Below are 11,931 nucleotides of genomic sequence, written 5' to 3'. Positions count from 1 at the left end.
CGAGCCAGGTCTCATGTTCCTTATTTGTAAACACATGAATGGCCTACACAGACTTCTGGACAGGGCAGGCATTTGGTAAGAGGCCAGGAGGTGGGAATGCTTGTGGTCTGCAGGGCAGTCTGATGGGTACAGTGTGCAAAGCTCAGTAGCCTTAGCCATACTGTTGATCAGGGTCTAGTGAGCCCAGCAAGTATTGGGTGGCCATGGAAGCTAAGGTGTCTGCAGGGTGGCTGTGGCAGGCATCTCAGTGGCTGTCTTATGGACATGGGGCTCTCAGCTCTAACTTGAGGGCACAGTCACTCCAGCCTCCAGGGGTCCAGAGCTATAGCACCCTTGTATTGGGAATGGCTGATGAACAACATCAGCCACTACCTTGCCCTCCCCCCTCACCTTGGGCTTCCCAAGATAAGCTGAGCTTGGGGAGGCTGGGTCTCTGCAGCTGAGCTTTAGGCTGGCTGTACCCTCAGGCCATCTAGTCCCTGCTGGCTGCTCCAAAGCACAGATCTTGAGAGCAGGCTCTGCCCCAGAGTGCTTGTGCTGAAATGGCTGCAGGCCATTATGGCATGGGCATAGCATGGCATGGGGCATAAAGGCAGGGCAACTCTAGCTGGGCCTCATGGGGGCCTATCCTAGGAAACAGATAGGCCAGAGAAGTGCATTCACCCTGCTGGGGTGAGCATTGAGCTGGTGGTGGGCACAGGACTTTCCAGTGAAAGCACCTGAGCTCAGCCTGGAGGTTGGGGACAGCTTCCTGGAACAGGTGCCACTGCCTACCTGCAGCTGTCCTGGGGGAAGGACAGAGAGGGGACCTGGGGCTCACAGACCCAGTAACGGCCCCCAAAGTGCCTCCACCCCGAGCAAGAGCAACCTCTTACAGCACTAGCAGCACCCAGCCTCTTTAACATCAAATCATTTCTCAGCCCTTCTCCTACACGACAGTAGCTGAACTTTAGCATTGGTCAGGGAAGAACATGATGGCAGAGAGCCACTCGGAATACAGACAGCTTTCAGATGATGTTTATCAACTATAACACATCTCCAGGCCGTGTGCAGTGATGTGCCTGTGGGGAACAGCGTGATGTGCCATCTTTTGCTTTCTCTGCCACATCATTTCTTGAGCCAGCTGTTCAGTAGGCAGAGCCTAGAAGCACACTGCATGTGGTAGGTGTTAAGTCAAGGTCAGTGTGATTCCCCCAGTAACTCTGGCCCCCCAGGGTCCCTGGACACTAGTTAAAGTGTTCTTTTAATCTTGTTTCCTTTCCACAAAGGCCATGTGAGGCCCTGGGGCTACAGTGGTGACCATGTCAGTATGGTCACGTCCTACCAACAGGAGCACATGCACAACAGAGGGCAGCAGCAAGGAAACTTGTGGTTAAGGTGGTGAGGTATCTGGGAGGTATATTTGCCAGCCATGGTGGTCAGGGAGAGCTGCTGAAACAAGGGGTATCCAGGGGCATTTGCCAAGGAAGGGGGCAAGGAAGAAAAGAGTCCTCAAGATAAGGAACAATGTGTGAAAGACTAGTCAGAAGCATGGGACGCTGAGAAGAGAGAGGTGGCAGGTGGAGCTGTACTAGAGGGAAATGTGTCAGGCAGAGGAGCTCTGGGGTCAAGGTGTGCAGGTGAGATCCCTGTGGCTGTGAGAAATGGGTGGGAAGGATGGCATGAGACTCCCAGGAGAGCCAAGCAGTGGGCTTGGGGGTTGGCTCCCTTTGTGCCAGTGTTCAGCCTGGGCAGAAGTGAGTGGTGGCAGGACCTGAGGAAACCTGGGGTGGGCTGAGGTGGGAGGGTGACTAGGTACTGGACAGGAAAATGGGTTGGGGAGTCCTTGAGGCTGCGTAGAAGTTTCTATGATTGCAAAACACCTGGTTTGTTGCTCAGAAGAGCCCTGGGCTGGGAACAAATATGGCTCTCCTTGGGGTATAGGGTATAAAGGCGGCAGCTGGGGCAGACCCTGAGGAATATGCATGTGGGAGGGATGCAGAGGCCCTCACCTGTGTGGGCCTCTGGTATTCCTGGGGTAGATGTTCCTGGGTAAAGAATATGGGACAGCCCCAGCATCCTTGACACCTGCTTGCCTCCCTGCAAGCCCCTGCAGCAGCTGTGGAATGCCATCCTGCTGGTGGCCATGCTCCTGTGTACAGGCCTCGTGGTCCAGGCCCAGCGGCAAGCATCACGGCAGAACCAGCAGGAGCCCAGAGGCCAGGTGGGGAGCCATCGTGAGGAGCCCCATGCCCCCAGCCCTTGGGTGTGCAAGACCGTGGCTGTCATTTCCCCATAGGTGGACCTATTTAAGCACCGTGTAGTGCGGAGATTGGCATCCCTCAAGACGCGGCGTTGCCGTCTGAGCAGGGCAGTGCAGGGCCTCCCAGAGCCTGGCACTGAGACCTGCGCTGTATGCCTGGACTACTTTTGCAACAAGCAGGTTAGTACCTTGGGTAGGCACCAGCCATTGGCTGACCTGGCTGCCTCCCACTGACTGCTGAGAGACCTCCCACCAGGTTACAGAAAGCAGAATCATGGGGGTGGATATGCCACAGGGTTTTGGTTCCCAGCTCAGGTGAGGGACATGGGACCAGGTACCCCTGCTTGGAGTCCTACCCCTTTGGCCTGAGCCCTTCCTCCCCTACCCCTGCAGTGGCTCCGGGTACTGCCCTGTAAGCACGAGTTCCACCGAGACTGTGTGGACCCATGGCTGCTGCTCCAGCAGACCTGTCCTCTGTGCAAATTCAACGTCCTAGGTGAGCAACAGGTGTGGGGCCCTTGGCTGACTCCACCTGCTGCCTCCCTCCCTGTTCTTTTTTCCTCTTCCCCTGTAGGGAACTGCTACTCAGATGACTAGCTGCCCCTCACAGACTTTGCACATGGGATGGACTTCTCGGGCCTATACCCCGACCCTTGGCAGGATGGACAGAACAGCAAGACCTGTGAGCAAGAGGATACCCCACCATATCCACACTGGGAAGGAGGGATATCCACCACCAAGTGGAGGATTCAGGGCTGGTAGCTGCTATCCAAGGATAAGAGGGTGCTTTGGAGCCCCTCTCTGGAATTCTGGAACATATGTATCTACTCTCCTCACAGGCAGCTCCCAGGTCACTGGGGGAAGAGAATTTAGAGCCAGTCCAGATGTCCTCAGGGTTCTAGGAGTTCTCTGTGGCCTGTCAAGGGGTCCCTGAGGGCTGAAGCTATAGTGGACAGGTTTGGTGCTTATTTATTGGGGTAGGGGTGTATTAAAGGAAGAGCTGTCGGGCCTTGGGGCACCCTGGCCTAACCATCTTCCATGATACCTCTGTTCCCTGTGGCCCTCAGTTATTGGGCCCTGGGGCTCATGGTTCCTGCTCCCTGTGCAGCTGGGCTGCCTTCCCAGGCCTGGCTAGGACCAGAGGCCTTAGAAACTGTCTAGTCCTATACTTCTGGTTGGGGCTGTATGTTGCTGACCAGGATACTTGAAGCCACAGGATAAATGTGGTGCAACTTTCGGGGTATCCATTAAAAAACAAACAAGCAAAAAACAAGTGTAATCGGGTTGGGAAGTTTTAATAATAAAATAAACATGGATATATTTTAACATAAGATGTAGAGCTATATGGATGTTTTAAGATAAAGCCACCTTCTGTTCTACTGCCTGTGGGTAGGTGGACTTCTAAGGTAGCCCCCAAGATGCCCTCCACTTCTCCACCATGGCACAACCTTGGATAATCTCTGGAACCATGGCTCTAATGCTATATCACATAGCATTAAGATGAGAGTATCCAAGTGGCCTGACCTTACCCACATGAGCCTGTTAAAAGCACTTTTCTTCAGTTGGTGGAAGAGGAAGTCAGGGATTTGAAGCATGAAGGGGATTCACTGCGTAAGAAATTCTGTTGTTGCCAGGCGTGGTGGCTCACGCCTGTAATCCTAGCATTCTGGAAGGCTGATGCAGGTAGATAACTTCAGCTCACGGGTTCAAGACCAGCCTGAGCAAAAAGTGAGACCACATCTCTACTAAAAATAGAAAAACTGAGGCCAGAGGATTGCTTGAGTCCAAGAATTGGAGGTCTCCATGAGCTATGATGCCAAGGCACCCTACCAGGGTGACAGCTTGAGACTCTGTCTCAAAAAAAAAAAAAGAAATTCTATTGCTGACTTGGAGATGAAGGGAGCCACCTGGCAAGGAAGGCATATAGCCTGTAGTGGCCAAGGGAGAACCAGGTTGACAGCCAGCAGCAAGGAAATGGGAACCTCAGTCCTACAGCTGCAAGGATCAAAATTCTACCAAACCACCATGAGCTTGGAAGTGGATTCTTTCCCAGAGCCATTACAGGGGAACAACTTACAACTTATAATACATTGATTTCAGCCTTCTAAGACACTGAGCAGAGAGCTCAACCATGCAGACCCTGACTTTCAGAACTAAGAGCCAATTAATGGACAACAAGTTGGTGGAGGCCTGAGAAAGTTAGTTGCTCAGTTAAGAGGTCCTCGCAACTGGGTGTGGGCATAAGCCTCCTGCTCAGGGAGCCATACTCTGAGGGCTGGAGCTAGGCAGACCCAGTTGCGCCAGCTCAGCTCTACACAGCTCTTCTTGACTCCTCTTAATTCAGATGCTCTGCCTAGTGGCCTCTTCACCAAGGGAGAATTCCTAGGCAGTTGGAAGTGTGTACCCTGAGAAGTCTTGTGCAAGGTCTGACAGTCACAGAGGTGACTCAGCAGAGGCCAGAAGAAAACTAGAGCTGTGTGCCTGGTGTAGCTGTTGGCATTAGTGCCCAGCCACGTGGCATCCTGGGTTGGGTGGGCCCCAAGGGATAGGCCTGTCTTGAATGGCCTCCTGGGGCTTTGACTTCCGGGATTTAGAGAAACTGTTTGTGATTCTCACCATTTCCTAACTGCAAGGAGTGTTCCAGGGAGAGGGGGCCTGGTGTTCTTGGGCCCTTAATATCCCCAGCCCCAGGTTCAGAGCCAGGGTGGGAGGCTGAAGTTATCGCTGCCCTCTGCCTGCCTCTGTGAGCCCTGAGCCTCCAAATCCTTGTCTCAGGTGTCCTCATTGGCCCTTCTCTCACACCTCCAAACCTGCTCCTTTTGGTTGGTGCCAGTCACTGTATCCAGGTTTACCCCTTGACACTTGTAATGATAGAAAGACTGCCTTTTGCCTGGCCTATGTGCTAGAACCTTCTTTTTGCCCTTGGTGTGCTCCCCTCTTCCATAATATGTCAGGAGGGAGGCAGGAAGTTCCCATTTTCTGGGGCTCATACTGCCAGGACTCTGCTGGCCAATGACCTGTGTGGCTGGGGATGCACTGGCTTATGCCCAGAATAAGAACGGAAGGACTCTTCCCCCGACTCAGCCATGCTGTGAGGCCAGGATTGCTGTGGGTAGATGGCAGGAGCTTTATTACAGTGGATGGCCGCCAGCCACCTGCCATCCAGCCCCAGTCCATTGTAGGCTACATGGGTCGCTCCTGGGGCAGGTGTGCAGAGCTGGCCTGGCCCCGGCCTGGTGACAGTCTCCTCCTCAGCCTGGCCAAGGCCCGGATGGGGTTCTGGGCACAGATGGCTGAGTGGGTCACATCCTCCAGGGAGGATTTGCTGGACCGGCTGCAGGACTGTCGAGGTGAGGATGCTCGAGGCTGGCCTGGCAAGGTTCTGCTCGCACTGCCAGTCCTGCTGCCAGCAGGGTGCCACTTGCCCAGGGGCCTGAGGGAGGATGCAAGATCTCCCGTGAGCAAGGGGGACTACTCCACCCACTCATCTGCCCTGCCTCTGGCAAAACCTCACTCACCGTGGGGATACTCGCTGAGCCTGCACTGGGGATGCTGCACCCTGAGTTCCCTTGCTGGGAAGGGACCAGAGCTGGTCCTGTGGGATCAGCTGCAAAGAAAGCCCAGCTCAGAAGGGTCCAGAAGGCCCCTTTCCACTGTACAGAAAGGGTATCACAGCCAGGGATGGGGAAGAAGGGCCCAGGTCCATAACTATTGTCTTTTCTCTGAGGGGCAGGGTCCATCCTCAGCTGCAAACTCTCAAGCAGGTGATACATGTGGGCAGATTGCCTCCTGATAAGGCTCTGGTTGCACACGAAATATAGGTGTGAAGTGCCACAGGGAGCTTTGGAGCTAGGAAGCACTGGATCCATAACATCCTCAGGCCTTCTTGAAATGTGGAAGATGTTTCAGAAAAGCACAGCCTAAAGCCACATGTAATAAGGTGGGCTCTAGACAAGTTCCCATGGTAGATTCTAAAGACCTTTCTGCTGGGTAGGGACTTCCTCTAAGACACCAAGGACCCACCCTGTCAGGCCCACCTGGAGAGCCCCCTGCTGGGCCACCTCCCGGATTTTAGACAACATTGATTGCAGCCGCCCGTTCTCCTTCTGCAGAACCTGGATACGGATGTCATTGGCCTTCACTTGCTTCTCCATGTCATCTGTGACGTTGCCAGAATCTGTGGGGACATGCTGTCTGGGTCCCCACCTCACCAGGTCTGCCTCTTGTGCCTAGCAGGGCAGGACCTCAGAGGACAGGCACATCGGCTTGTCATTGTCCTAATGAGGCCTTGTTCCCCCTTCCCTATCCCCCTGCCTGATGGGAAGGTGACCACAATATTATAAAACTTGATAGCTAGATGGGCCCTAGAACCTTGCAAGGGTCTTAGCAAATAAGGCAGAGACTGAATCTCTTCCAAGACCAGCTGGTTTCAGCAGGCCAGAGAGAAAGAAAGCTGGCCAAAAGTCACACAGCCAGCGCCTGGTATGAGTCACAGGAATTCACCAAGGATACCTTTCCCGCAGCTTTGGTAATGGATACTTCCTTTGGGCTCTATGAACCTGGGCAAGTTGCTGCCTATTCTGGTTCTTAGTTTTCTGGTTTGTCAAAAGGGGCTGCTGACTGCCTCACAGAGAGTTTGAGAGGGATACATTTAGTACCCCCTCAGGCCTAGCACTCTTTAGTGCTCAAGAGTAATGGTTTATCAGGAGCAACTAAAGTACAGCTCCTCCTGACAGCTGTGCAAATGGACTTGCCCCAGAGCTTTAGATGTCTAAGGGGCTGGGAGGTGAAACCAGGTTGCCTGACAGCTTATACTGTGCCAAAAAGGGGATTCAGCCTTCCTATGCCATGGGGTCTGGGACACTAGACACCTGTGGGCTATCTCCTTGGAGCCAGCCCTGTGGTGTGGTTTAGGGGATGCCAGGAAAAGGAACATAGGTAAGTCTAAGGATAGGCATGTGACATGGCAAAGAGCATGGGCTACAAAGAAATCAGACTGGCTCTGGAGTTGGCTGTTGTGACTGGGGATGGTCACATCACCTCTGGACTTCACATCCCTGTCTGCACAGGAAGAGGCTAACACATGAAGCACCTGAGTGTCATGCTGCTATGTAGGGGCTGTGCTGCTGGCTATCCTCACTGAACACTGGTGCACTGCAGCCCTGGTGTCCTCCCTGTGGGAGCCCTCAGCTGCCCACCCTGGATCCTCTGTACCCTCAGCACCACCCCTGGTCTCCTACTTTGGATCTGGGCCTCGCTGGGCCTGTGCAGGTCCGGGAAGGCCACCAGCAGCCGCTCCCTCTCCCTCAGTTCCACCAGCTGCTGCTCCAGCTCCACGATGGTCAGCCGCAAGTCCGTGGTCACCTGCTCCAGGCCTTGCTTCTCTCGCTGCAGGCTCTGCAGCATCTCCTGGGGCAGGGAGATGCTTGCCCTGGCTCAGGAGCCAGGCCTGAGCCACATGGCTCTGGGCTCTCTCCTAGGGAGGACGCTTTCCCCAACCCCCAGACTTGAGATGGGCTGGAGGCACTCACCTGTTGGGCCCGGAGCTGGCACCACCCCTGCTCCTTCTCGCCCTTTAGGTCCTGCAGCTGCTCTTCCACACAGGCCTTCTGGGCCTCTGCCTTGTCCAGGCTGCTCCGCAGCTCCTCACGCTCCTGGTCTAGGCTGTCTAGCTGCTGCAGCAGAGCTCGCTGCTTGGCCTGAAGGGACTAAGCGGGAGTGGACAGGCAGGGAGGCTGTGTGTGGCCCATTCCTGACCATGTGGGACTAAAAGGCTCCCAGCTGTGCCCCCTGGGAGCTCCTGGCTGTGCCTCCTGCATCTGTGCCTATACAGTGGAAGCTAGCCCAGCAAGCAAAAGACTGTGCAAAGCCCCAGGAGAGCACTGCAGCAGGGCTCTCTTCCCAGTCACAGTCCCCTCTCCCAGAGGAACTCTAGGAACCAAGCTTTTCTTTCTCCTTAGGTCTCCAGTGTCTCCACATCTGCCCATGTCACTGATACTCACTGAGTGTAAAGCAGGAAGGGCCTACACTAGTCTACTCTTGAGTCCTGGCTCCATATCTCACTAGCTGTGTGGCCATGGGCCACTTCCCAAAAAGGGGATGACAAGATCCATCACCTACCCTTGTGGTAGGGAGTGAGAACAAGAGGGCTGCAGAGCCTGAAGCCCAGGGTCACAGCAGATGCCTAATATGTAGTGGTTGTGACTTTTCAAGAAAAGTGCCTACTGGGATAGAAAGGATTTCCCTATCCATGGCCTAAGCCCTGATAACTTCCAAAGGGGCTCTAGGCTCCCTGCTGAGCCTTTGAGAGTATGCCTAGCCAGGACAGCCCCCAACCTGCTCCCTTGACTGTGTGACTGATCACCTCTTCCCTCAGTCACACCCCTGGGAACTCCCATGAGACCCCACTGCCAAGAGCACAACTGCCATCTGAATCCTGGCTCACCTGCTGCCTTTCCTGTCCTTCTCCTGGCTGATGGATTGATCATCAGCCACTAGTATCCTGCGTAAAGGTCACCTCCATCCAGAAGCTGTTCTGGATTCCCACAGCAGACATGGCTGTCCCTCCCTGGACCCTTGCAGTACTTTCCTCACCCCTCTTAGCCATCTGGCAGGAGAGATGTTGCACATCTGCTTGTCTTTGCCTGATGGGGAACCCTCCGGAGTAAGGCCTCACTGTCTCCCCCAGTGCCTGGCTCAGGGCAGACTCTCCATACATAGATACGTAGATAAGCCCTCCACTCCCTGCCAGTGGGGCCCCCTCTGTGCAACCCATGTTGCAGGCACCCAAGGCCTGGTGAGGCCTCTGGCCATACCTCCTGGTGGCGGACCATGCTGTCAACGCGGGCCTTCTCCTTGTCCAGCTCTGTGCTGGCCCAGCAGATCTGCTGGCTGGCTCCCTCTAGTCGTCCCGCCAGCAGCTGCACCTGCTCCTCTAGCTGCTGTACTTGCCTTTCAGCCACCACCCTGCGCTCGCTTTCCTCCTGCAGCTGCTTTGCCTTTGCCTCTGTAGGAGTGAGCAGGTGCAGGAAGGGCAAGGCAGAGGAGCCCGGGCTGCAAGCTCCTACACTACCTCTGATCCAGTTGGCACCCGGGGAGGGAGTCATATCACATCTCTGGGCCTCAATATTCTCCGCCACAAAATGGGGCTCTGGACTCCTCACAGCTGAAGTGCATTTGTTAAACAGAAGTGCTGTCTGGGCAGGAGATAGCAACCCAGCTTGGCCACTGCCCAATAGTGTGGTCGGTCAGGCCCACTCTCCCTTGATTTCCTTTATCTTTGTCCTGGAAGCTCAGGGTACAGAGATGGAGAATGCTCATCTGGCCATGACATAGCTTGAGATGGGGCTTCTTACCTACAGCCTGCATGGACTCCTGCTGCTGTTTCAGTTCCCTGTCCAGGTCAGCTACCTTCATCTTTAGGTCACTTATTTCTACAGTAGCCAAAAAGAGAGGCCTTTCAGTGGGCCCCTTGGGCCTGGCCAGTGGCCTTCACACCCAGCATGCCCTGCAGCATGGAGGCAGTGTCACAATGCAGAGGGGCCACCCAGGTTAGAGGGCTCTGGGGAGTACCAGGGGTCTGGACACTGCTTCCCACAGGCTGGCTGTACTTCCTAGGCCTCGATGCCTACCATGGAGGCAACTGTGAGGGTCAGAAAGGGTACTGATATGCACAAATCCTTCAGTTTACCAAAGCCAAAGAGGCTGCTCTGCTCGGCTGAAGGGGCCAGAGGAATTACCTGAAAGTAACTCAATGACCAACACAGTGAGTGGATGAATGCCCCAGCTCCCTTCCCTCCTGACATGACAAGTAGAGGCATCTCCTGGCATTCTCCAGTGGGACAGGGCTCAGCTGCTCAGGATGTCACCTGTCACCACTGGATAAACATACTCTTCTTCACTGCCTTCCCTTTCCTACTTCTTGCCTATTCCCCAACCTGGATTTCTTATACCCAGACTGCTGTCCTGTGGCAGGAATGCCCCCGCTAAGACTGCGGCAAAGCCCTGAGCACTAGGCATCCAGACCCTGGGGCACAGACCTGTAAGCAGGTGCTGCTTGTCATGCTCCCATTCAGCCAGGCGCTGCTCAGCCTCCTCTGCCTGTTGCTGCCGCGCCCCCTCCTTCTGCTGCAGCGCCTGCTCCAGCTTGTCCACCTGCTTTTTCAGTTCAGCCTTCTGCCCCTCAGCCTCCCCCAGCTGGGTCCTGAGGGGGCTGACAAGCTGAGAGAGGGTCCCCATATGCTTACTGAGACGCATCAGGTCCTTGCTCTGCTCTGCTGCCCAATGGCTCACAGTGGCAGCTGGCAGTGGCCTGAGTCCCATGCTGTCCTGCACCAGCTGCTGGAACTGGGCTAAGGATGAGGGCAAATTCTGGCTCTGACACAGGCTGATGACCACCTTGCCCACCTCCTGCAGGCTGCCCTGGACACTGGTGCACGCATCACAGGGCACCAGGGCTGTCTCAATGGTCTGGGAGTGGATGCTCTTGGTATTCTTGGAGGTCATGGTTGGACACTGCAGGGAGACTCTGACAGGGATACTCTCCAACTCTTGGCAGGTCTGAGGCAATCCTAACACTGGGGAGGGGGGCTTGAAGAACTTGGCAGTCATACGTTCAAGGCTCTTGGCTGGCTCGCCCTTGGCTGTGGACTTAGAGGTGGGGGCATCCCCTTGCTTTGTCTTTTTCTGTGGTTGGGAAACAAAAAGGAAAGCAGATGAGGGGCATGGGCCTGGGAGGTGACCAGTGCTCTGGGGAAATGTTTACTGACAGCTTTGTCTGAAGTGCAGACCTTCAGGTGTTGTCTGACATCATCATGAATAGGATAGAACCATCTTCCTCTTTTCCACTGACTTAACTTACCAGGCCAGGCCTCTGCTCTGCTGCTCCGACTTGATGTAACTATATGCATGATATTAGGAGGGTAACGGTGACAGTAACAGCTGCCAGTTACTGGGCTCTTGCTTAGTAAACTTGCCTGCTCTTCCGTCACAATAACTACTCTCAGTTTTAGTTCACTTCCCATCATGGTGATAGTGGTCACCCCCCACTGAGTGGTTGTTAGGACTGTGGGAGAAGCCATTAACAAATGAAGCTCACAGTCCCCCATCATACAGATGAACAAACTGAGGTTCAGAGCAGATGACATTTCCCCCAAAGTCCCACAGCATAAAAGGCAGAGTCAGGGAGCCCAAGCATGGCCCCCAAGATCTAAAGTCTTAACTGCCATACTGTATATACAGGCCTGACTGGGAGAGCAGTGGGGAGCTAATGAAGGACACAGTACACACACTGGAACCCAGGAAGTGGGAGTTGGAGCTGTGATGTGAGGACAGTCACAGCTGGGGGAAAGAAGGTGGGTCCAACCCACCTGGGGGGCTGCCTGTTGGTAGAGCATGCCCAGCTTTAGTAGGCTGTTCCAGAAACGTCGTACTGTGAGCCCCACAGACATGCAGGGCCCCACAGCCCGGGCAGAAGGCATCATCTGTTCTGAGCCAAGGTTCTCCAAGTAGCTTGCACAGCTCTGAAGCAGCAGCAGGAGCCTATAGACAGAGATGCCAGGGATGCTGGAACCTTGGCTAGTACCAATGTGCCCTCACACCATAGCTCTGGAGAAGGGGCCCAAGTATTTGGCCCTTAAAGAGTCTTAGCATAAGATGTTGGGCTAGGGCTTGGCGCCTGTGACTCAAGC

At 54.7% G+C, this 11,931-nt stretch overlaps 2 protein-coding genes across 5 annotated transcripts in view; one reads left to right on the top strand and one right to left on the bottom strand.

Annotated features, from left to right (window-relative positions):
* The window catches only part of RNF215 (ring finger protein 215), a 7,571-nt gene extending 3,674 nt beyond the window's left edge, over positions 1-3,897 (top strand). The window contains exons 6-9 of one of the 4 annotated variants that reach the window (XR_002773437.1): positions 2,087-2,203; positions 2,279-2,422; positions 2,636-2,924; positions 3,082-3,897. Coding sequence is in view for 3 of the 4 variants with exons in the window: in XM_012805187.2 (XP_012660641.1) it covers positions 2,087-2,203; positions 2,279-2,422; positions 2,636-2,839 (465 nt within the window). In the remaining variant the exon portion in view is untranslated. Of the gene's footprint in view, positions 1-2,086; positions 2,204-2,278; positions 2,423-2,635 lie in introns of all 4 variants that reach the window. The other 3 variants (XM_012805188.2, XM_023513329.1, XM_012805187.2) reach the window with 3 other exon arrangements.
* A 755-nt stretch (positions 3,898-4,652) lies between these two features.
* The window catches only part of CCDC157 (coiled-coil domain containing 157), a 9,903-nt gene continuing 2,624 nt past the window's right edge, over positions 4,653-11,931 (bottom strand). The window contains exons 2-10 of the mRNA XM_023513301.1: positions 11,611-11,782; positions 10,282-10,927; positions 9,598-9,675; positions 9,058-9,248; positions 7,774-7,950; positions 7,483-7,651; positions 6,280-6,419; positions 5,761-5,849; positions 4,653-5,675 (exon numbers count right to left, since the gene is read on the bottom strand). Coding sequence (XP_023369069.1) covers positions 5,426-5,675; positions 5,761-5,849; positions 6,280-6,419; positions 7,483-7,651; positions 7,774-7,950; positions 9,058-9,248; positions 9,598-9,675; positions 10,282-10,927; positions 11,611-11,782 — 1,912 coding nt within the window. The 3' untranslated portion in view covers positions 4,653-5,425. The remainder of the gene's footprint in view (positions 5,676-5,760; positions 5,850-6,279; positions 6,420-7,482; positions 7,652-7,773; positions 7,951-9,057; positions 9,249-9,597; positions 9,676-10,281; positions 10,928-11,610; positions 11,783-11,931) is intronic.

Source organism: Otolemur garnettii, unplaced genomic scaffold (assembly GCF_000181295.1).
Source record: "Otolemur garnettii isolate 467f Iridium unplaced genomic scaffold, OtoGar3 scaffold00038, whole genome shotgun sequence".
NCBI classification, from domain to species: domain Eukaryota; kingdom Metazoa; phylum Chordata; class Mammalia; order Primates; family Galagidae; genus Otolemur; species Otolemur garnettii.
Note: the sequence above shows the minus strand (reverse complement) of the source record. Positions and strands in the feature narration are given on the sequence as shown.